This window comes from Gavia stellata, chromosome 2 (genome assembly GCF_030936135.1).
Source record: "Gavia stellata isolate bGavSte3 chromosome 2, bGavSte3.hap2, whole genome shotgun sequence".
NCBI classification, from domain to species: domain Eukaryota; kingdom Metazoa; phylum Chordata; class Aves; order Gaviiformes; family Gaviidae; genus Gavia; species Gavia stellata.
In genome coordinates, this window is record NC_082595.1 from 28,804,675 (window position 1) to 28,829,429 (window position 24,755).

Genomic DNA, 24,755 nt, shown 5'->3' on the forward strand with positions numbered 1-24,755 from the left:
ACAGAGTGAAACTTCAGCCCAGGAGTAAATCTGTACTTGCAATAAGTAATGCATATTAATCCTAACCTGTTTAGCAGTTTGCTTTATAATGTTAATGAAAACTGTACTATCAAAAAATGGTGGCTTTTTAATTTGTTTGTAATTTCAGGAAGTTTCTTGAAGAGTTTATCTCCTGTGGTACAGAGATTGAATCTAATCCCACCAAAATGGCTGCACTCAATCAAAAGATGCTTCCTCTTATCAGACTTCTTGAGAGAAAGTAAGTTCAATTTTTCTATGACAGACCCACAGTCTGTAGAGTGGTGGGCAGCTATGATCTTGGCTTATTGGGTGTAGTAAGCACAATATTCTTGCCTGGATAAATACAGTAAAAATAACTGACTCCTAATCTTTGTCCAAATTTTATTTTCCTGATCTGTCCTTACATATTTTATTATCACTGTAATACATGGACACAGACCTACTGGCTTTGCACAGCTGTTTGCTGTGTAGCATGACCTTTTCTGCTCATTATTTATCCTCTGGTGGTCTGCAGTGGTCTGCATATCGTTCATCTGTGTTAAGACATAATAGTTCATTGCCTTTGCAAAGCTACTTAAAATAGCTGTTTCAGTTGAGCGCATGTGCATTCAGCTTCCTTGTAGTTCCCTGTATTTCTCTAGTAAATACATGTTCTTCTGTAATGCTCTGTGGAAAATGTTGGGGATTTTGTCTGTTGGCAGGTATCCTAAAGCGTTAGACTCTGTGTTGGAGAAGCATCTGGAAGATTGCACAGATGAGGCTGACCAAAATCTTTTTCACCAATTTATTTCTCTTTCATTAAGCTGTGGCAAATACAAGGTAGGTAGAAGCTCAGTTCGTGATTCTAGCTCTTATCTGGTTATACTGTCAGAAGGCTGATATTTTGGCAAAGTTCTGCTCTCTCTTACTCTTTCTAAACAAAATCTCTACCATTCCCACCAAAAAGAAACCCCAACTTACTTAAATGTGATTTTGGGGGGAGGCTTGATCAAAACTCTGGTAAAATCAAAAGTTATCGGATCTTTTAAGTTTGTGTTTATCATGAACAATCATGAGTGTGAGCTTTTTTCCATGGTTAAAATTTATAGATTTCCACCTGCCCCATTTGATACCAATAATTTTTTCATTAGGAACATGGCCACTACATATGCTGTAGTATATATCATGTCAGATCTGTCTGTTTTGGGGAAGTTGACAAACAACTTTATGGCTGTTGAGAGAAGGTGGCTTGGTCCTTTTTGTTGCATTGATTTTATGAACGTTTACAGTCAGTAATATGGAATAATAGAGTGACTACAGAGTTCTTCCTGTGCCATTTCTGAAGAGCAATTGAAACTCAGCCTAACACAGAATAACCATGAGTGCCACAGATCTGTCCAAGGAATTTATTATTAAGAGATGATTAGTATTATGGCTGTTGTTTGCAACGATTGAAAGACTGAAAGCACTTAGGAAAAGGTGATAAACTACATAAAGAAGTGCTTCATATATTTTGTACTGATTTAATGGGGGCACAGATTTTGTGACTGAATATCAAGTGTATTAACAGAAAAACAAGGCATGCAGAGCAAAGGCATATGACTCTCTCCTAGCCTTTAAGGTTCCTGAGATAAGCGCACACAATTGGACTGGCAGGGATGCCTTTTTAACAGTTTCTGTCTGTGCTCTGTCACACTGACATTGTCACTAGACCTTTCTCAGAATCCTTAGATAAGAGTAGTGCTTTTCTAGGACAAAAAGGTGTCTGTGGTTTACTGTACTTTTCAAGCTGTAGTCCAAAAGCTGTCTGCCAAAGTGAAGAAGACCAAATTTGAAACAGTTACACAACATAATTGTTCTTTTGGGTCTAAATTATACAGGTTCTCTTCTGGTACAAAAAAATCGATGAAAGAATTTCTCCTGTTATCCTTATATATACTTAAAGTATTTTTAACATGCAGTGAGTCACTCTGAAATCTGTATTTCAGTTTCTGGAAGACTCTGATACCTCTCTTCTGCTTAGTTTGAATCATCCTCAGCCAGCTGTGCGGGTCCTGGCTCTTCAGCATTTGAAAGATGTTATTGAAACATCAAAGGTTTGTGTCCTGAATCTCTCACTTACAGAACTGACTTAACATATAATGTATTCAAAAAGCTGTTTGCCAGACATATCAGTTGAAGATGAGTGGTACGTTAAACTATTCATATGTCATTCTCACTGTTTTTCATGGTGTTTTCAGTAGGCTTCTGTCACTATTTTCCCATATTCTGGAGTCTGGATGTAGTTCTTGTTTATTAAGCTGCTTGTAGTCTAAGATAAAATCTAAGTTAATGGATACTTCTGGTTTTCTTTCTTTTGTTGTTGAAAGTTAGTCTGCCTGTGAGGTTTAATTTAGATGATGTTACTGCTTTTCTTGTAGTAGGATTCAGATATTTCATTAAAAGCCTGTAAATTGTACTACCAACAAATTATTTTATTTTCTCTTTGGCTCTTTTTTTCCTTTATTTTTTCAGGAAGGCTTTGATCAATCTTTCATAGAAGAAGCAATTTTTGGTCGGCTCAAGGATGACAACAGAGATGTTGTAATGTCTGCTCTCAGTTCTTTGGAGGTAAGTGTGTATCTTTTGATATGTCAGGTGAGATTTTAGCTGGTCTTGAATATGTGTGTCTGGAATGTATTCTTTGTAATTGCCCTTCTTTTACTCATGTCCTTAGTGTACAGCTTTTGTACTTTAAAAGGATGAAGCAGCACGAATTTAGGAGGCTTGTGTTGTTTACCACATCACAATTCCCACCCCCAATTTCTCCTTCCTGATCTTTCCCAAAGTGTGCAGTTAACCTGAATTTATTGATTGTTTTTTATGTAGCTACTAAAGCATATTTTAATCTTTGATTATTATTTGAAGTGTGCTTCCTGCTTATCCTGTAAACTTTTCTACAAAAACGCAAGCCATGTTATCTGCCTTTTGGGTGGAATATGGTGCAGTGACAAGTCATTACACTAGTGAGAAGTGCTCAGTTAAGTTTTTCCATATGAGTGTCATTTGATCAGTTGATAGTGGCAAAGTACTAAATTCCAGCTCAGGTTTACTGGATAGGACTCTAGTATGCATTGTACTGATTGTTTCCAGCTCGAGTAACAGTCTGTCTTTATTGCTTCTGCTAGTAGTAGTGGAGAATATTATTAGCAGTAGTATAATTGGTCTTGTTTGTTCATTCATTCTCAATCACTAAAAAACAGGAATAGAAGCACATGAGTGCTTCTTAAAATTTCTGTATTTTTTGTTAATGTGCCTTATATTTTTGTCATACAGATGCTATGTAAAGTAAAAGCAATTCTTACTTAATTATAAAGTGTTTTCCTTATTGTTTATCAATTTTACCAAACATTTCTGCTTTCAATAAATTCTCTGTACTTTAGCATATCAAGAGGGCATACTGGGCAGCATTATAACTTCTGTTTACCCTGATAATATTTTTATTACGTGGTCATCAATAGGAATGCAATTAGTGATGTTTGATCCCTGTTTCCACTTGGTATAGCAGATGCATTTTCCATTATGATATGGTAAATTATTTTGTATTTTATTATACTTTAATTTCTTTTTTTTAATTACTTTTCAGATTTTCAGGAAACAAGTCAATCCAGAAGTAGTAGTATCAAGTCTTTTGAGCATCTTCCAGAGAGCTGATCTTTCAAAGGATGGAAAGTGGTATGTTAATGCCTTTTTTTCAGTCTACATTCTTTCTGTATAAATTAAATTTAAAAAACGTAACTCTAAAGAATACTTTAAAACCTGTTTTTCACTTAACATACTTTTTGTTATGCTATATCTATGCTGAATTACAAGAGAAATGTTCAATTATTTGCATACCATTTCCCATGAGTTCCTTATTTGTTCTCACTGCTATTTGGATTCAGAAAATCGCCATGGAAAATGGAGAACAAATCAAAGAAATATTGCTAGTATGATTGAGCAATGAGTTTTGAACATCACTTGTTCTCTTTTAGGTACAAGGTTCTGGAGCGAGCAATAAATATTTTAGTCAAAGAGGAGATTTTGAAAGAGAAAAGAGAACTACTAGATGAAGCAGTAATGCGGTTGTTACCTTTTCTAGTAATCACTAATGCAAATTCAAAATCTTCAGATTGGAAAATGGCTGTTTGTCTGTCAGAATCTGATCTCTGCTCTTTACACCCTTTACTGAAAGGCTGGCCAGAAGGTAAAACATTAATTATAACTAATTTAGTAAAAGAGAAATTGTGACAGTTTAGGACGTCATGCTTATTGAACCTAAACATTTACTGAAGGAGACTGGCTGTCACTGACAAGCTATCATGCTATGAATGTGAATAGAGTTCTTTAAAAAGCTCTTTGAAAAGGTGAAGAAATTGTCTAGTATGTTTCTGACTGTTTCTAAATATTATTGAGCCACCAGTGTTTTAGGATGTGATATTTATACCTAGATTGTATGATTATTATTTTTTTCCTTGGTATAGCTCTTGAAGAGGCAATTAAATCTAGCAAGTCTCCAGAGTTGGTTGGTGTGGCCAACAAGAAAATGATTCTTCTGTTTTCTAAAAACATGACTTCAGGGGACCCTTCCTTACTATTGCAAATGGTATGTGTACCATGTTACCCTAACCTTAAGAGACCTTACTTTCCAGGTGGTCACTGTAGTAGAACAAATGTGATATAGAACAACTTTGTGTGTGCACTTCAGCATTAGTATGCCATCATGAAGCTGCTAGGCAAATATATATATATGTAATAACAAGCCTTATACAATCTAGATAAAACAGATTGCTACCTTAACATAAGGAAAAGAAGAAGCGAAGCTATTACCTATTTGGACAAATTATTAGTGTAACTAAATTCCAGGAGTTTTTAGTTTCCTGAAAAAAACCTCTAGAGAATAAACAAGTATACCTGTGGGTCGTTCATAGGAACAGATGTTTGTGTATTTCCAGGTTCCAAAGAGTACCATTACAGCAGACAGTACTTTGTTACCGATGATAGAAGGTAACAAGGATTTAATTGGACATGCAAATGAAACGTGGTGTAAAGTCATAGTGAAGTCCCACAGTCTTACAGACTTTTTGTTGTTGTTTTTTCTCCACTCCCTTTTCTAAGGTTGATGATCTGATACTCGTTGCTGAAACGGAATCTGACAGTGTGAGACAGAAAGTAACTACTCATATAATTGGTTCAGTGCTTGTTCAGTGCTGCTGCAATACGCAGATGAAGGAAAGTTATTTTTCAGTGGCTATCAGAGTCTTCTGTTTCTTGGATAAAAAAATAAAAGATCTCAGAGCTTGTGATCCTGTAGAGGTAAGATGTAAACAGTTTGGAGAGGGCATTTTCTTTGTAATGGAGAAATCTTTTTTTTATTGGAGGTTCAGAAACCTTGAGAAGGACTGAAAATCTCGCCTTCATTTCTTTTGAAAGCAAAAACGCATATTGGCAGCAGTACTAGAAGCTGCCTTTAAGAATTGCTCTTACATTTTACCACTCTAGTGAGCCTGCATTAAAAAATTAAGAACTCCAGCACTTTCGGCTTAGCATCCCACCAGCTGATTCAATGTTTCAGTGCTGTGGGCTTGGCAAAATGTTTGGGGCATTTCTGCCAGCTACCCTGTGGCATCATGTGGTGTCATTGCTTGGCTTAGGAATATCAGGGGGTTTAGTCATTGAGTAAAGGTTTTGCTGGCTTGTTCAATAGGGGAAAGAAGGAAATGCAGCTGAGTATAAAAAAGAGCTTATGCTAAGAGCAGTTCCAAAGGAAGGCTATGAAAATGGTCAGAGGGCTGGAACACCTTTCCCGTGAAGAAAGGCTGAGTTGGGGTTCTTCAGCCTGGACAAGAGAAGGCTCCGGGGAGACCTTATTTGTGGTCTTTCAATACTTAGAGGGGGCGTGTAAGAAAGATGGAGACTTTTTAGCAGGGCCTGTAATGATAGGACAAGGGGCCAATGGTTTTAAACTGAAAGAAGATAGAGTTAGATGAGATATAAGGAAGAAATTCTTTACTATGAGGGTGGTGAGGCACTGGAATAAGTTGCCCAGAGAAGTTGCGGATGTTCCATCACTGGAAATGTTCAGGGTCAGATTCAGAAGGGCTTTGAGCAACCTGGTCTAGGGAAAGATGTCCCTGCCCATGGCAGGGGGGTTGGACTAGATGATCTTTGAAGATCCCTTCCAACTCAAACCATTCTGTGATTCTATGATGGTATGAATTGCAACCTCAAGCAAGTCCTTGCAACAATACTGAAAGTGTTGTTCCTGAATTTGTTGGGTTTTGGTTTATTGTGCAGCTCCATAAGCAGTTGTATTGACACTTGTTGGGGGGTAGCATGGAGGCGGAAGGAGGAGCCATCAGAGGGGCAGGAACAATGTTCAGAAAGAGAATTTCTGCATCTTTCTGCTACCTTTTTTTGCTTTACTTTTATGCATATTTCCCATTGGGGTTTTCTTGATTTATTTTGTTGTTGAAACAGTTTGTTATTTTTTTCATGGGTAAGAAACCCATGTGAGCAGGGCTGTGTTTCTGTGTGTGTACCCCCTCACACACACACATAGCAATACATGGTAATTAGTTATTCTGACCTCAGATTATGCCATTAAAGAGTTTTTATACACAAGTATCTGAAAGATACGGATTATGTTGCTAGAACAGAGCTAGATGAAAGGATTACACCGAATGTCCACGAAATGCTGTAACTCCTAATCCCTTTGAAGAGATATTTTAGAGAGATTGGTATTTTACTCTTCTGTTACCTCACTTACATACACTGTTAATTATGGTAGTAAGAGCTGGCATAGGTTTTAAAACTGCAGATGCAAGTTTAAATGTAAAATCAGAAATGTATTTCACTTCATAAGGATACTTCTTTTGAGGTTGGAAATTAAGTATTTTAATTTAGTGCTAAATTAATTAATTTAGTGCTAAATTAATTAATTTAGCGCTAAATTTCTGTCTTCCGTTGCATGAAATTGTAGCAGTATACATTAAGATGAGTTTTCGTTCACAGGAAACTCCCCTAAATTGGTCTGTTGAAACAATAGAGGAAACTTTGGTGCCTAAGGACTTGTTAACTGCATATATAGAAAAGCTCAATAATGATCAGACTGCTCATGCAGAGGAGTCAGCTATGTTCCTGTTCTTATTGAAAAACTTCATTAATGGCCTAAAACCTCCTCTGTCCTTTTCAAAAGGTAGGTGCTAAGGTTTTGACTGTCTTCCATATCAACAAAATGAAGAAGGAGGGTTAATTTTTTTGTCTTCAGAAGTTGTTGGAAACAAGCAAGCCTTGCTTCCCTAACCTTCTTCCTTTGTTGTTATTGAGATCTGTAAAGATTACCTACTTGTGAACATGAAATCAGCCAAATGTATTGTCTTCTTTTAACTAAAGATGTCTGTTTTTTTATGGTTTCTGAAGGTGTTCATATGCATCCATTGTGTCTTATTTATAACCTGTATTTTTTAGACGAAACTTGGTGGAATCCTGAATCTCTGAATCAAGATAGCCAAGACTACCTGCACCTCCTGTTGGGGCTATTTGACCTACTTGTCTGTGGAGCTAGTGAGGGAAGCAATGCTGTTCAGTACAGAGCATTGATGAATCTCTTACTCAAGGTATTATTTTTGCATTTGTTGCTCTGAATTATTAGTCATCAACTATTACGCAGTTACATAATTTTAAGGAAAACTGAGAAAAATGGGCAACTGATCATGCAACACTGCTTGTGGCATGCTAGTACTGTGAGCAGATGAAAGCTTCAGGTGATTAGTTAACCCTAATTAAATGTAATAATAGGAAACTAAAGTGAAAAACCAATAAATGGACCAGTTGATGCAAAGGTGAAAACATAACGCTGATTTGAAGGACAAGCTCACAAGCCTGAAGTTTGAGCTAAAAGTTTTGGTCTTATCTGGGAGCAAAGCAAACAGTTGCTCTGTAAAATGTGTTAGTTTTTAAATGCAAAAATTGAAAAGAAGACTTTCAGAAGACGTTGCATGTTTGCTTATAGCATCATCTCATGCTTTCTCACCCGCGTCGAGTGATACATTTTTGTGAAGAGAATAAGGGATTTTGGCAGTCTGGATTTTAGATGGCAGGGAGTAGTAATGGTACATTCTGAGAAAGAGAAGCAAGTAATTGACATAAAGCCACTGTTAAGGGAATTTGATGCTGTTTCATCAAGAACAGCACATGACAAACACAGACAGAGGAAGGAAAGAATAGCAACAATTTCATAACAAAATTTGTTTCTGATGTTAATTCTTATATATAACTTTGTCTAATTATCAGTCACTCCAAGGTCTAATAAAATTGTACTGACACTGAGCTGTTAAAGAGATTGCCTGGCTAGTTAAAGGCTGTCAGCAAGAAAGGAAGGATATTATTTTGATGGGATTTTTGACTGAGCAAGTTGGGTCATACTGCACAGAAGAAAAGAGGGTTGGAGGAGGGACTACAGAAGGTTTGTGTAATGGGGTTAGTAATGTCCTAGGACCTAGTGAAGGCAACAGTAATAATTTTCAGTAATAATTTGCTGCTTTCAGTTGTGGAGTACTTCTGGTCTCTGATTTTGAGGGTATTTAATTTGAAAGGGACAGGACAGTTATTTTTGCCCACTCTAGGACAGTTAATATAAGTAGAACCTAGGTCTTAGTGGAGTTGTGGAAAAGAGAATAGGCAACAGTATGTCAGAAGCTGTATCAGTTGTTCTGGCAAGCTGTGTTCAGTCTGCAGGATGTTGAGTGGGCACTCCTGTTTGATGAATGAAGAGCTCTTAGGATTCCAGAGAGCATCTTGCAGGCAGAAAGCATGCTACTTATTGCCAGACCACGTAGTAAGCAAGAACTTTAAATTGATTTGGGATACTGTTAGGAGGCAATGTAACTGCTTCAAAATCAGAAGCTATCCTCATGAAATTTTCACAGAAAGGTCCTAAAGCAAAGTTAAGGTAATTGGATGTAGATGTGTGAAAAACTGAATTGAATCTTCTTGGAGCAGCTATTACTATTGCAGGGGAGGGAAGGCACTCTGACTTGTGTTTGCGATGGTCAGTGATACATTTATGATTCAGTGTTTGTTAATTTTGGTCCATGCTCTATTACTATAAAGCCTATACAGCCAATCCAGGACAAATTCCAAGAATAAAGTTTAGTGTGAATATTCAGCACAGAAAGTTGTGCTATACAAGGAAATTGGATGCCCAGCTCTTCTGAGATGCTAGTTTTTAGACTTCCGAAAATCACTTTTGATGCCTGATGAAAAAGTCAGGGATTACTTAGAGCACTTCAAATATTAAGATTACTGCTGCACAAAACAGGAAATAGAAGTTCTTTATTTTGCTTTACTTTGCATATAACAATTTTCTTGTGCAGTTGATATACTATACAAATGTTCATATGAATGCATTTTCAGTCTGTTATGATTAAAAAAAACCTCTTGTATTTACATACCTATAGACTACAAGTTATGTGTTAAACTAAATAAGCCAGCTGTTAAGCAACATGTGGACTTGTATACACATGCCAGTACTGTTTACCCAAAAGCATCTATTCAATAAGTTTTTCTTCCCAAAAGGCACTGTTTCTGACTCTTTAGTTCTCTTTCTGTGTACTCCTTTGATTTGGGTGGTTTATCAGATGTTGTGAGTAGTAGTTTGCCAAATAAATTTAAGTTATTAAACAAGTGCTTTTCTCTTTTTTCTATTTTTTTTTTTTTTGTTAAATTTAAGATACATCTAAAAGATTCAGAGGTTCTCTTCAAATTCCTTTCAATTTTATGGACCTACAGTTACAACCTTTCAAATCATCTGAACTATGAAGTCAATGCAATGCTACAGACTCAAGCTCTATATATTGGCTATGCACTGCTTGAATCACAGACATACCAAAAAAAGAAGCAGCTGCTATTGCCGTCATCTCCAGGTAAAGTAAAACAGTGTCTGTCTCTCATCTTAATACTTAATCACAGTATTTTGTAATTTTGTGCAATTTTACTATATTTTATACCATGTAGGGTGTCTATAGTTATTTATGTTCAGCTGCGCTAGGCTGAGGCAGCTCTCTTTCTTGCTGATTCACTGCTGCAGTTACTAGCCCAAGCTCAGAAGTAGGTGAAACCTCTTTTTTTTAATCTTAAAAGTGTTAAAGAAACATGCTGCTATGCTGAAGAAGTCAGTTACAGCACCTTACTTTCTGTGCAGTATAAGGATATGGCAGTCAGTAGCAATATATGAACTCTCTGAGTTTAAACACAAATATAAGGACTGTGATGAAGTTCAGAGCCATGGATCTGTAAGATTCATGTTGGTTTTGTGTAGTCTAGAGGTTTATAATGAAAAGAGATGACTTTTTAATTCCAAAGTAATGTTGATGCTTCTTCAGGGACAGATACAGTAAAATTCTGACCGCTTACTTTATTCTGTTGTCTTTTCCTCCTTCCTTCCCTCACTCATTTTTGCAGTGGTATTATCTTTGCTAATTAACTTGGGTAGTCCTGTGAGTGAAGTTCGAAGGGCTGCTCTCAACTGCCTCCATTCTTTGAGAGGGATGAAGGAGTCTGTATTTCATCCTGTTCTTCAGCATTTGGAGCAAAAGACAGAAGAGATCATATCTGACCCTACGTACATAACACAGGTATTTTTCATTATTAAGGTGTACATTAATACAATAATGTCTGCTGCTGTGAGCTCCCATCTTTTCTAAAAGAAATCAAGTTAACTGGGAAAGTTAATTGTCTTTGTATACTATAGTAGACTGATTATTTTTTTTTTAATATATTTTTTAAGAACTATAAAAACATTCAAGTGATTTATTATACAGAGAATTGAGACTCAGTCAAATAAGAGGTATTAACTTGTGGTTTATTTACAGATGAAGAATTCTGTTTGTATCTAGATTGCATTATTATGAAAGCATTGAATAAACATTGTTTTGAGGCATTTTTATTGGAGGGAAATAATTTAATTTTCACTTTGTTAATGAACTAGATTATGAAAACTTTGTTTGAGGAGCTTGAGACACAACCAAAACAGAAATCCCAGAAGAAAAAATTGTTGGAAGCTTTGGAAAGCATACTTGATTGTGTACAGAGCCCTATTTTCCCATCATATATTGCAAGAAACTTAATGAAAATTCTTCATGAAGTCCATGGTGAGGTAAGGGCCGCCTTTCTAGTTGTTTTATGGGTTCTGCACTTGACTGAAATGCTGAAATCAAATTTCACTTAGTAATAATGCTGTTAAATAACTTTATAATGTATCAGACTATTAGACATTAACTTGACACCTCTAATAATATGCACTAGTGCTGCAAAGTATGATTTAATGAAACATAAAATATTTGCATGCTCATCCAGGAATGTAAGGGCTGCAGAGTTTTGCACTAGAGTTCTTAAGGGAACTCCCTTGACGTTACTGAAAAAGACTGTTTCAGAAGAAGATTCTTCCAGAATAAATTTATTACCTTGGTTAGATATCAGTGAATATAGAGTTTTCTGTACAGAACTGTAACGTATCATGTAGTACTATCAATTTTATTTGTATGTATTAACCTCCTCTTATCTAGTACATTCAGAATTCTCTAAGTGCTGGAAAATACATGAGTTCGATGTTCAGAAAATTAATGAAATTATGAATTTTTATGCTCTGTTCAGTTGTATGTGTCTTGAAAACATTGTGAACTGCATAGAGGATGAGCATTCTTGTCTCCAAACAAAACCCAAATGTGAGGCAGCAATCACAAATCAGTGAAAAAAAATTGCCTTATTTCTGTACTTTAAAAATAATGAAGTACTACTCTGCAAAGGAGAATAGGGAAGTAGCAGATGAGCTACTTATGGTGATCTTACAGTAAGTCTTGTATTTTTCCTCTTGAATAGCTTTTGCATAAAATACTATATGCAGTGTGTTACCAGAGAGGGGATGTTGCAGTAAAATGAAGTTGTGCTATTGGAAGTTTGTTAAAATGAGAATGAATAAAAACTTCTGTTATGAATTTCCCCTGTTTGCAGATGATTCTTTCTCACCTTTTGCCTGCACTAGACCGGTTGCTAGAGAAGGTCTTTGAGAAACCTGAGGCAATGTTGAAAGATGAAGTTGTTCTCCTGCATCTCATCCTTGGAAAGTTTAATGAATATTCAGCAACCCTCTTGTGCAAGAATCAGCAGAGTCTGGATTTATTTGTCAAAAGTCTGCACGCTGCCAAGAAAATCTATGAAGCAATTCCACCATTTCAGATCACAGCACTTGGGCAGGTATGGCTTTTTGTCAGTCAGGCAGGAGCTTTACTTCATGTTTTCCTTCTGAGAAAAAATTGTCAAGAAAATACAGTAGGTGAGAAATAGTCTCATTTGAAGGAGGCTACAATTTCAGCCCTTCTATTAGCCAGGTATTAGCGTATACTTACTAAAGGCTGGCAACAGCAAATTTGTTCCCCCCACCAGGCAAGCTGTGTGGAAAAATTTCAGGCATCGGTATGTCTGATGGATATTTCAGAAGTATGTGCTTTGCATCTAAGGTTTTCTGGATTTATACAAATACATAGTTAATATGCAAATTTTTACCATATATGTTCATACTAACATGCATGTGTGATTAGGTGTGTCATACATAATCTAACATACCTAAGTTCCATAGCTTGTGATTCTTACCCTCTTACAGTAAACCTCTCTGCATCCTTTCTTTTTTCCCTTGTGTAGATTACTAAGCCATTCTTTGCAGCTGTATCAGATGGGATGGTGCAACAGAAGCTATTAAAAGTATTGTTTGACTTACTGTTAAACTGTAAGAACCCACTCTGTGCCCAGACTATCAGCAGTGTGTTTAAAGGGGTAAGTGGCAAACTCCAGAACGCCGAAATACGTTCAAACCTGTTGCGGTGGGTCTATGTTGCTACATTCAGTAACACTCATTATTTATATCATCCATCTCATGAAAGGAATCGGAAGCTATTTGTCACATAATATAATTGTGTTAATGGCATGAAAATTTTGTTAAATGACTACTTTAGAAGCTATTTCTTTAAAAGCCATGCATCAGTCATTTACTGTACTCTGTGAATGAATTCAGCAGAAGTCACTTCTTTCTGCTGCACTCATTTTCATTTTCTAGGATATGACTTGAATATGTGAATTGTATACCCATGTGCATGGAAGGGATGTGTTTTTAAAAAAAAAAGGAAGGGGCATAGATGTGTGGTATGACACGTTTTTCATTGATACTTGCATTATCGTTCTTTGTTTCAGATTTCAGTGTGTGCTGAGCAGATTGTCAGAGAACTGGAGCCTCCTGAGAAAACCAAAAGTCTGACCACTGTTCAGCAAACTAGAAGGCAGAAAATGCAGCAACAGAGGTAAAATAACTAGAAACCCAAAAAATATTATCTTTACAGTTTGAAAACACCACTTGTTTTACTACGTTGCATAGTTTGTATTGAAAGCATAAGCATCTGTTTCTTCTTTTCCCCTGCACAGTAAAATAACTCTGAGCTACTTTTGGCGGGAGAAAACCAACTCATGTTGCTGTTTGAGAACTGAGGGAACTATAGTCAAAATCAAAAGTAATAATAATAATCCAGTAGTTTTAATGTTGATGTTTGCTCTTACAGCATGTGGCTCGACACAGTTGAACAAGATTCATTTTTGTAGTTACTAAACTTGGTTAGTAATAAAGATGTATGGACTAATTACATACACATGGTGGAAGCCTACATATGCCCATCAAAATGGTCCTGTTGACTGAAAAAACAGTATTTTCTTTCAGTTAAAACATTAATCATTAATTTTTAGATCTCTTCATCTTGTTTCTTCTCTCCATTCTCATAAGGAAGAAGCTGTTTTGTCCACTGTACTTACTCTCTTTTAAGCATCTGCTGTCAGCCATTTTTGAAACAGGATATTGAGTTGGTTTTCTTCATTTGACCTAGAATAGCTGTTCTTATTTTCCTTCGCTTGACCTTTTTTAACAATCATCACCCATTAGATTGATCCATCTGTAAACCGTGTCTGTCAGAGTTTATAAACACACACCATTGCCTGCATAGTCAGTGGCTGGCCAACTAGTAGTTCCAAAGGTGCAAGTTTCCTGGATGGGATTCAGATCAGCATTTGGACAGTTATTTAGTAATAGATTTTAATTTTTTTTCCACAGAAGCCTGCTTCATTGTGTAGAATTTTTGTATACACAGAAGGCATGCTATACTTGCTTGTTTTTTCAAGTTTGGTCTGGATTTTCTGTTGATTGTTTAAAATGTGTTGCTGCTTCAATCAAAAGCCCACGCATTGCCACCTCTCCCAGGAGAAGCAGTAAAGGATATTACTATGTGAAAGAAAATTTGTCTTTTTTTACTTATGTGTGTGTTTGTTCCCTGAAACGCTGTACTATTTTCTTTGCAAACGTATATCCTGATTGTTTGTCTTACCTTTTTAGAAAGCCTCAAGATGCAGAATTGGCACCGGAAACAAGCCACTTCAGCTGGCAGAGGGTTATGCTTATTCTGGAGTTACTGCAGCATAAGAAGAAACTTAGACGTCCACAGGCATTGGTACCAGCACTTTTTAACCTGCTGAGCCGGTAATCATGCCTCCATAACACATGAGTCCTTGAGCCTTCTCTTCTGCAGCAGACATTGTAAAGCATTAAAATATGGGCTACTTTCTGCTTTGTTGCCATGTTTTGTAGCTTGCCTTTTTTACTTATATTTCTTTTAGGTAAATCAGATTAAGGGAATGGGAAGTTGTTTTGAGTTTTTTGCCCTGTAAACAATGTGGTGGGCTTTTTAAGATGGTTACCTGATGCATAGCTTCTTATGTGAAGACTTTGTTTCTTAGGTGGAGGGCTTGGGATTGCTAAGAAGGATGACACCTGTGCTAAAACTGGCACAATTGACAGGACTTGTGTCTTTTGCAGAGCTATTATAATAATACCCTGAGTTTTAGAATTCCCCTCAAAACATTGTGGAACATCCTTCATCCAGTGCAATCTAAGAAAACTATTGCTTTTCCTGCCAGCCCTATCTCCAGGCAGTTAGGAAAGTTTACATATAGATTGGGTATTTAGCTCTTTTTCTTACAACTTGCCTTTACATAGACTGGCAATCATATTTAAGGTAATCATCTTATACACCTGACAGTGCTTTGGTAAATGTCTTTTATTAGACCAGTTGATGTATTTGAAAACAAAAAAGAAGAGACACTTTTTGGCAAATGCTTTTTAGAAGCCTCAAATTAGAACTTCTGTAGAATGAAGATTGCAGTTTCTTATTTGTATCTTAATGTGCAGTTTGGTCACTTATTTTTCTGTCTCCTTTTTCAATTCCTAAATTTTTTCCTGAATGTATAGGTGTCTGGAACCTATGGCATCAGAAGAAGAAAATATGGAATATACAAAGCAGCTAATCCTCAGCTGCCTGCTAAGCATCTGTCAGAAATTGTCTTTGGATGGTAGCAAGATCCCAGCAGGTAAAAATTGCCAGACCCATTTCTTGGTACTTCTCTCATCAGTACAGCATTAAAACAATGGCCTCTAACTTTTTTCTCCTCTGAGTCTATGCTGTATTGTTGAGGAGAAATAGACTCCTTTATAGGGTATACAAATTTGCCTTCTTAATAATTTTTTGTAGATCCCTTAGGTACCATCTGCGAATTGAAACCAGTGCTTAAGTGTACTGTTTTTATTCTTACATCCTTGACCATTAAAGTGTTAATCAATTAATATTTTTTACTTGCAGATGTCCTTGACAAAGAAAAATTCAATGTGGAATTGATAGTTCAGTGCATCAGGATATCTAAAATGCCCCAGACACACCACCATGCACTGCTTCTCCTTGGTGCTGTTGCTGGCATGTTTCCTGTAAGTAGTACCTGAAATTCATGTGTTGACTCTTGTCTTCAGGTTCCAAATATTGGGAAGAGTGAAGAACATATTGAGCTGTTCTAAGGGGAGAAACTTTCTGACAGGAGCAAGAGACAAAATTTACAGGTTCCCTGCTCTTTTAGGCCTTTATTCAATTTTACTTGAAAACAAACCTCTGCTTTGATGCTTTGGTCACTAGTCATTTTTGACGCACAGGGAAGCCCATTAGAAATGGCAGAAGTTTTCTGACAACAGCCCTGCCTCACCTTCCCGCTGTGGTCAAAGTTCTGGTGTATTGTTTCCTCTTTCCCCTGCTTTTTTATATACAAGAGAGAAAACATCTAGCCCAATACCACATGTATTCTTACAAGTTCCTATCTTGTACAACACTGAGAAACGCAGTTGTAGTTGATGACAAAACCAGGTTGGTCTGGTTTTAATTGACTGAGAAACAGGCCTTTTCTTCTATGGATTGAAATTTGACTGTGCACTTACTCTCCTAAGTAAAATTCTTTTGCTTTGAAACTATAAAAGCAGCAAAATATATCCAGATGTGTCACACTCAGTTTGCAGCTTTATCTTTACTTTCTCCACACATTTGGAAAGATAACATTTTTCCCAAAAGAAAAGCTGGAATGTTTTTGACAAACTTGTGGAGGGTTTGGCTTTTTTATTGTTGGGGTTATTTTTCTTTGTCACCATCTTACTGCCATCACCTGCTATAGAACTGAGCTTTTATTCTACATTAATATTGGGTCTTACAAGATTTTCAAAGTCAGAATACAAGGAAATACTTTGTGTGAGTCTCATCTCTCTTTTTAAATATAAAACACTCCTTCAGTTCACTAAAACTGAATGAGAAATGTACCCATAACTTCTTTTCTAAGTTCTGGCAAAATCTAGGAAACTGACTCTTGAGCTAAGTGACACCTCTAAACCAGCCCTCTTAAAATTAATTACTATGATTATGATCTCGCCCCCAAAAAAGCCAAAAATTTAAAAGAGCATTATTGTTTTCCATTGTATGACTGCAGATGTTTTACAAATATAAAAAGGTTGGGTGGGAAAGGTACTGAAAATCACTGTAATCTACGTTCCACACGCGTATTTGTGCTTCTGCAAATCTCCCCATAGCTGATTTTGCTTGTCATACTAACTATGGCACTGAGTTGAAGAGTACAAGGTATTTCATCAGACTCTTTAATTACTTGCTTAGAAGTGTATCTTGATTTGTCTAACAATCACATAGTAAGTAGCTTTAAGGGCCATTATACATTTAAAATTAGTGGAGATTTTGGAAGATATTAAGGATTCTCATTTTCTTTCATAGGAATCTAGAGGCATTTGTGGGAATGAGAAATGCCTTAAGGTACAATATGTAGAGCAACACAGTTCAAAAAGCAAACTAATCTCATCTGTCGTCTTTTCCAGGATAAAGTTCTCCACAACATTATGCCCATTTTTACATTCATGGGAGCAAATGTCTTGCGTCTGGATGATACTTACACATTCCAAGTAATTAATAAGACAGTGCAGATGGTTATTCCTGCTCTTATACAGGTAAATTTGTCTACTTAATGGAAAGGAGTAGGAAAAAAGTGAACAATAAGATTATTAATTAAGTAAATGGTTTAGAATATCAGTGGTAGAATGAGTTGTAGCCTATTCTAGGGTTATTTTTTAACTATATTAACAGACTACTCCTTGTCTGACCAACTCTGAGTTCATCACACTACTGCTTCTTTTTAATCTTAGGAGCTCCTGGACTTTATAAATGGTTTAGCCAAAACAATATCACAACTGTACCTAAAAAGGACCTGAAACATACTTTAAGTTCAAGCTTTTCATCATAAAAATAGCAGGCAAGTTCAGTAGAGGAACCATTGGAAATAAGGAGGTTATTAGTCCTATAATAATATGTCATGGTCATATCAATAGTAGTTGTGGTCTGAAGGAAGTGGAAAGGTAAAATATTTGGCAAATGCTTTTATTTTTCCAGCTGGTGTTTGTCTGGCTTTTCTTGTTTTTGTCTGGACATCTTAGATAAATGGTTATAAACTAAAACAAAAATACATCATTGTTTTTCAAAGGGGAAGTTTTTTCTTCAGTCAGATTTCACTTGCACCTTATAAATCTTAGTTCTAGAGTCATTCATAGATTTAAACATGAAAAATGCCATATAAATTTCTTACATAAAAATTAATGTGGAAAAAAAAAATGTTCTTCTAACAATGGGCTCGGCATTTCCCAGTGTATTTTTTAATGGTATGTATACATATTTTGCATCCTCTTGCAGATCTCTTAAAGAAATCAAGTTGCTGTCTCGTTTTTTTATTTCTTTTAATTCATTTTTCCTGTGACATATTATTTATGGCACACACAATTATTACATGTGGGGACAGCCTAATGTTACTTACCTGAGATCACCTAGCCTACTCATATTATTTTTACTAGGCCCTTGACTCCAAGACCCTAACTATCAGGCTTCCAGGTAAAATTTTCAGAAAGATGTGGCATTGCTTTCCCTTGAAAACGTCCTGCTTGTTTCAGCTGATGCCAAATAACTGCTTTTGGTTTTGGGGTTTTTTATTATTATTTTATTCTTCTTTTATTTTTTTCTTTTTTCTTTCTTCTCTTCTCTTTCTTCTCTTTCTTTTCTTTTTTTAATTTTATTTGAAGCATCTTCCTTAAACATTGAAAAGGAACTGTGTGATTGAAAATTGTTTATTTTGGAGCACGTATATTTTCCTTGAGATTATGCTTTTGGTAATGCTGTTATCAGGCACATACTGCTTTCTCTCATTTTCTGAATTTACAAGAAAGAACTTGTACCCGTCTGTGATAATCTGTTTGAACTGCTTGCTGTACCTGTTTGTACTCAGGCTGAAGACAGTGATTTGTCAGAGTCCTCGGGAAGTGTGGAAGAGGTGGTGATAAAGATAATTCGTGTGTTTGTGGATGCCTTGCCCCATGTGCCAGAGCACCGACGCCTGCCAATCCTGTCCCAGCTGATCACTACGGTGGGAGGAGACAAGTTCCTCTGGGTTCTCCTAGTGCTGCTGTTTGAGCAGTATGTGACCAAAACTGTGACTGCGACATCAAGCACAGACAAGGTTAGAAGACTAGTGGGGTCAACTTTTTCCTCAAGAGACTGATCTCCTCCTTTCTGTTCATGGTCTTGCCTTGAAAGTGCAAGATAAGCCTGTAGGTTATGCTGAAATAAGTAGTGAGCTCTGAGCTTGTGCTATAGCAGAATCTGATGGGGATGTTGACTACAGTTTGCATTGCAGATACAATATTGTTTTGTCCTGGAGCCTGAACAATAAATCGGGTCATAGTGTACAGCAATCCTTGACCTGCAGAGCCGATAACTTAATTATGAAGTGCTTCAATATTTTTTTTTTAAAGTTGTTTTTTTTCTTTAACTGTGTTTGTGAAACCTGATGCTGGTTGTCTTGTACAGACCAAGATAAACCCTATTATGCTTTTGTGTAGGCAGGCCCTCGGATTAGGTGAAAGCATAGTTTATGGGGAAGACTAAAAGAATTACTAAAGGAACATTGGTGAGAAGATACAGTCTTTGCTGTAGCAATTCAGTCTGTTTCTACGCCCTCTGGAACTATGTTCTCTCCAAAAGGTTGCTGCTGTTACCCTTGGTGTTAATCCTGGCAGTATCCCGCTCACCATGGCATTTTCACAAACTAGCTGAGGAGTTTTGGAGGCTTTTTATCATTATTAGTAATTTTTTAAAAAAATTCTTGAATTTTTTTTTTTTTATTTCTAAACCATAAACAGGATGCTGTTCTGGAAGCAGACACTGAATTTTGGATTTCCATCTGTTCCGAATTTAATGTACGTTCTCAGTTCCAGAGCATGATGAAAATAATCCAGTACTTGACAGAATTGCCAGAGAACAAAGAAGGTAACCACAAAACAGAGCCAGCAAATGCATGTAAACCTTCCTATTACAAAGGACAAGGGGTAATGGGTTTAACTTAAAAGAGAGTAGATTTAGGCTAGATACAAGGAAGAAATTTTTTACAGTGAGGTTGGTGAAACACTGGAAGGGGTTGCCCAGAGAGGTGGTAGATGCCCCATCCCTGGAAACATTCAGGGTCAGGCTGGATGGAGCTCTGAGCAGCCTGATCTAGTTGAAGATGTCCTTGCTCGTTGCAGGGGGGTTGGACTAGATGACCTTTAAAGGTCCTTTCCAACCTCTAGACAGAAGACTAAGGGATATAGAATTACTCTAATGACTTTTTTTTTTAATGAAATGGCTTTTAATTATAGATTAATTTAAGCACTTAGAATCAAACAGTAATCCTCATTTAGAAGGTACAGTAAATCATTTACTTGAAATAAAAAGCTATTATTAATAGCAGGCAAGATCACAGGGACCACCAGTCATTTCTGGGTTTTTTTAAGGTTTCATCTCTTTCTGCTACAAGATAGTGGAGCAATAATTAAACAATATGTTTTAATACTTTTCCAGTCTGTTATTTCAAAGAGCACTGGGGAAGGTGGGTCAGCGTTGTTTGTTTCTTTTTAAGTTAGGACTTGCCGTATTTGTTGTTTGAATACGTTTTCTCAGCCAGGAAGGACCAGTTAATGACACCGAAAGCAGTTTTCCCAAATATGTGACCCACGGTATATGTGGTCCTGCCTCAGAAGACTCTCATGTTTGTAGCCAGTGTACCATAGCTTGAGCACCAAGAAAAAAGAAGATTGTTCATGTAAAAATGATCAGATGGAATGGCAGTGAAACGGCACTACTTCTTTTGAGGCTGTTGAAATGAAAAATTTATCTCCTGTGGTATTTCAGAGCATCTTTTTTGGAACTTTGACATGATTTTGGATACTGCAGAATGACTATCCTTGATAGGCATCTGACTGTAATTTTTCTTTGTATCTGTAATCAGAAATCAAATGTCTTTCTCCTGGCTACAAATTTGTTTTGTGAATATTTTCAACAGATGATCCTGGGCCAAAAAAATCAAGAACATGCAAGACAAAGCTAAAAAATCAGGATGGGCAGCTCTTTAATGTGGAGTCTCACTCAGACAAACAACTTCGGCATTTCAAATTCTTGTCAGTCTCCTTCATGTCACAACTTTTATCCTCTCAGAGTTTTGTGAAAAAGGTAATAATGGCAGATTGCTTTTAAACTGGTAACATTAAGTAATTGTGCCATACTGTAATAGATGAGGTTTAATTTGCTTTTTAGTGTGGCTTTATAGTCAAAGGGGATGAAAGAATACACTGTCCACTGTATCTTGCTGACACCTTTATTGACACAGTTTTGAAACCTCTCAGTAATGTTAATTATTTTTTAATAAGGCTTTTCCAGATAGACTCTGTTTGTGTGATTAATGAATAGGTAACAAAGTGAAATTCTGGTCCCAGTGGATTCCCACTGGCTTTATGGAGTCTGGGATTTCACTTGCAGTCTGTATAACACCAGGTTTGATGTGGGATTCATACTATTGACTCTGAAAAGACAAAATAAATGTTACAAATTTTAGGCTGCAGCTTTAGCTGGAAATAGCTCCCAGTTTTTCAGCTGAACATCATCCACCAGCATGAAATATATTTGATACTGTGACTGCATTGCCTAAGATTCTCAGATTTCCTTCTAGAATGATGGCTTAAGTGCAAATGTGGGGAACTTATAATTACTATGTTAGTGGACATTTCATTCAGAGCAAACAAATTTGCGTATACAGGGGTATTAACTTAATGAAGGGATCTAAGTTTCACACTTAGCATTTTAATTCTTTCTTTCTAAACCAGATAGTTGAATGTGAAGAAACAGAACAACTGCAGAAGTTGGAACAGAGGTATGCTTTAAATCTGCTCCACTCCTCTTATTTCTAGCTTTTACTGCAACCTGGGAATATTTTTTAAGTGTAGACCCATTAGAATTTTTTTTCCCGAAGGATACTTTTAATGTTGTCCTCGGCAGCAAGCAGTATTTATTATATGCAAGTTATTTGGGTTTTGGTTTGTTTGGGGTTTTTTTAATATGATGTGGAGTTTTTTATTTTTGAAAGATTGCTTTACCCAATATCCACTCTTAATGTATTTCTGATAGTGCTTATTTACATACTTGGCCATAACTATAATGCTATTGATGATGGAGTTGCTAAAAGAATCCCAGATTTTTAGCAAAACATACCACTTCATTTGTAGGAAAAAAAATCATTATTCACAGGTTCCCCCATATTGGAGTAAGAGAATTACCAGTAATCAGAGATCACAGTTGTAGTCATTGGGCTATAGCAGCCAATGATGCAAAAATGAGGGTTTCTTTTGCGGAAGCTTTACTTTTATGTTTGTTCTAAATGAAAAAGGGTGTAGGATTTATTTTAAATGCTGTATTCTTTAAATGCTCATTTTTAAACATCAATATCCTCCCACATTGTTTTTGTTTTAGAGTTCTTAAGTAGAACTACTGTTGTATGTAGATGCTAATTTAGGGGTACCAGGTAGACTTCTTTTAATATGTACGATTGTCCTTATTGCTATAGCTTTTTTGTTAGTATGTAGATGTGATCTGCTAGTCTCTCCATTAGGTGTTTCATTATTATTGCTATTTCTTGAAATTTTATGCTTTCCAGTAAGAAAGTTGACTTCTTTAGTGTCCTTGTTACTTACTAAAAGATGCTTTCTTTCCATCTAGGCTATTAGAGGAAGTTCTTCACTATATAAACACTGTGGCATCTTCAGTGGAAGGAAACGTGGACAAGCCAACAGCCAAATTTTGGAGGGTTCTGCTTAACAAGTCCTATGATATGCTGGATAAAGTATGTCTCATTAGCCTTCATGTTAGCGGTGGGACACTTCTGCTTTTGCTTATTAATATGATTATAACCTTTGTAGGATTTCTTGTTGGATTAGTACTAATCTTTATTGGATGGTGTGCAACCTGGTGCATAATTGTTTAAACTCATCTAACAACTTGAATAACTACAGTTAGCAGCTTAGACAGAACAACCAGAAAAAAAAAATCAGGAATGCTTATTTCCTTTAGTTAATATTCTGCTGGCTGGAAGCAGTCGTTACACTATCTGTCTGGTGGAGAAGAATGGCTTTGGGCAGCATTTCCGTTAACTCATAAAATTATTTAACTAATGCTAATGGAACTGTTGTATATTTCTATATGGAATTTAAGTGGAGAAAAAAATCCTTACGCTTTTCTTTATAATCTTTCTCTGATCAGAAGTATATTTGTGTAATTGAACTAGCTATCTCGTTGCATGCTGTGGAGCATATGTCTTTTCTCAGCTTGGATTTTTTTTTTTGCCTGTGAAGCATATTCCAGTTTTCATGATGTACATGGACAGGGCACTACCACAAGTATTTTAGGGTAAGGAAGGATAGCTCACCAGTATAGACAAAAGGAATTGCTGAGGAAATCTCAGAGCTAGTGGATAACAGCTGGTTAGCAGCCAGTGAACATACATTAAGTACTGTAACTGGAACCCGCTTTGTTCTTTTGCTTGCCTCAGATACAGCATTGCTAGCCTGTCCTCTCTTCTTTGATCCTGAAACCCATGTGGGAAGTTGAAGAGAGTTTGCCTGTTTTATTTGGAGGCTACTATGTCACGGTGCATGGAAGAGCATTTATGGTATTGTTTTGTTTGTGTTTTCTTGTAGGTCAATGCCTTATTGCCAACAGAAACCTTCATCCCTGTAATTAGGGGACTAATGACAAATCAGCTCCCATCTGTGAGACGTAAGGCAATGGACCTTTTGAACAACAAGGTGCAGCAGCGCACAAGGTGGCAGAAGAGTCAGGTGAGGCGAAGTGCTTGAACTCGGTTCCTTTAGCAGAAGTACCCAGAGAGAGATTGATGTAAAAGTGGTTTGTTCTATGTGAAGATGTCAAGTACCAGTGCCAAGTCTGGCAGGCAGCTCTTGAGTGGTGAGACGTAGGCTACCTGCCCATAGTTACCTTGCAGGTTCTGAGTTTCTAATTGTATGTCTAATGCGTGTGTTCTCATGTCCTCTTAGATCCTGCAGCTCTTAGAGCTAGTTCCTGAGCTCATTACTATTGTGCAGTGTAAAAGAAAGGAGGAAGAGGAGGAGCAAGCCATCAACAGGCAGACTGCTTTGTTCAGCCTCAAGCTACTCTGCAAAGGTTTCGGCACAGAAAATCCATTGCCATTTGTACCTGTTCTGAAAACTGCCATTGATCTAATTTCTTCAGAGAAGGAAGAAAAGAATGTGATGGGAAGTGCTTTGCTCTGTATAGCTGAGGTCACCTGTACGCTGAAAGCCCAAGCAATACCTCAGCTTCCAAGGTACTGTTGTGTTCTTTTTAACAGAACCAGCTGCAGCAGGAATTGGTTATACTGAAATGCATTACTGAAGGAATGCTGATGAAGGCCAAGTGGCACTCTGCTCGTGTCTGTTTTGTGTAGATAAGAACAAAGGTATTAGTAGTGCTTGAAGGCACTTCCTGGCCGTAGAACTGAGAAGCTAGTGGGGAAATTGTAAGAGTTTTATAATCAGTAGAGTTCCTTATGGAGAGGCAGTCTTTATGGCTTTAGAAAAGTCAGACCATATTCTGTGTTTTTACTGTAGAACAGATTGCATTTAAAACCATGAGAACCAGTACAGCTGGAAACCCTGCATGTTACATTATTTTATTCTCCCTATTCAAGAAGAATTCAAGCATCTAACTTGTTGCTTATAAGGCTGTTTTATCTCATTACAAATATGTTTCTTACTGTCATTAAATCTCTAAACTAAAGGCGGGGCTTTGAGCAACCTGATCTAGTGAAAGATGTCCCTGCCTATGGCAGCGGGATTGGACTAGATGATCTTTAAAGATCCCTTCTGACTCAAACCATTCTATGATTCTGTGATTCTAAACCTAATA

General features: G+C 36.7%; 1 protein-coding gene across 1 annotated transcript in view; it reads left to right on the forward strand.

Moving 5' to 3' along the window:
- The window catches only part of HEATR1 (HEAT repeat containing 1), a 38,025-nt gene that overhangs the window by 7,865 nt on the left and 5,405 nt on the right, over nt 1–24,755 (forward strand). Inside the window, exons 9-35 of the mRNA XM_059835769.1 lie at nt 149–259; nt 723–840; nt 1,989–2,096; nt 2,515–2,610; nt 3,626–3,714; nt 4,014–4,225; nt 4,503–4,624; nt 5,137–5,334; nt 7,033–7,216; nt 7,489–7,637; nt 9,752–9,944; nt 10,483–10,655; nt 11,009–11,176; nt 12,031–12,273; nt 12,718–12,849; nt 13,264–13,370; nt 14,447–14,590; nt 15,359–15,477; nt 15,747–15,868; nt 17,303–17,431; nt 18,754–18,984; nt 19,667–19,793; nt 20,845–21,011; nt 21,662–21,708; nt 22,551–22,674; nt 23,528–23,668; nt 23,885–24,174. Coding sequence (XP_059691752.1) covers nt 149–259; nt 723–840; nt 1,989–2,096; nt 2,515–2,610; nt 3,626–3,714; nt 4,014–4,225; nt 4,503–4,624; nt 5,137–5,334; nt 7,033–7,216; nt 7,489–7,637; nt 9,752–9,944; nt 10,483–10,655; nt 11,009–11,176; nt 12,031–12,273; nt 12,718–12,849; nt 13,264–13,370; nt 14,447–14,590; nt 15,359–15,477; nt 15,747–15,868; nt 17,303–17,431; nt 18,754–18,984; nt 19,667–19,793; nt 20,845–21,011; nt 21,662–21,708; nt 22,551–22,674; nt 23,528–23,668; nt 23,885–24,174 — 4,044 coding nt within the window. The remainder of the gene's footprint in view (nt 1–148; nt 260–722; nt 841–1,988; nt 2,097–2,514; nt 2,611–3,625; nt 3,715–4,013; nt 4,226–4,502; nt 4,625–5,136; nt 5,335–7,032; nt 7,217–7,488; nt 7,638–9,751; nt 9,945–10,482; nt 10,656–11,008; nt 11,177–12,030; nt 12,274–12,717; nt 12,850–13,263; nt 13,371–14,446; nt 14,591–15,358; nt 15,478–15,746; nt 15,869–17,302; nt 17,432–18,753; nt 18,985–19,666; nt 19,794–20,844; nt 21,012–21,661; nt 21,709–22,550; nt 22,675–23,527; nt 23,669–23,884; nt 24,175–24,755) is intronic.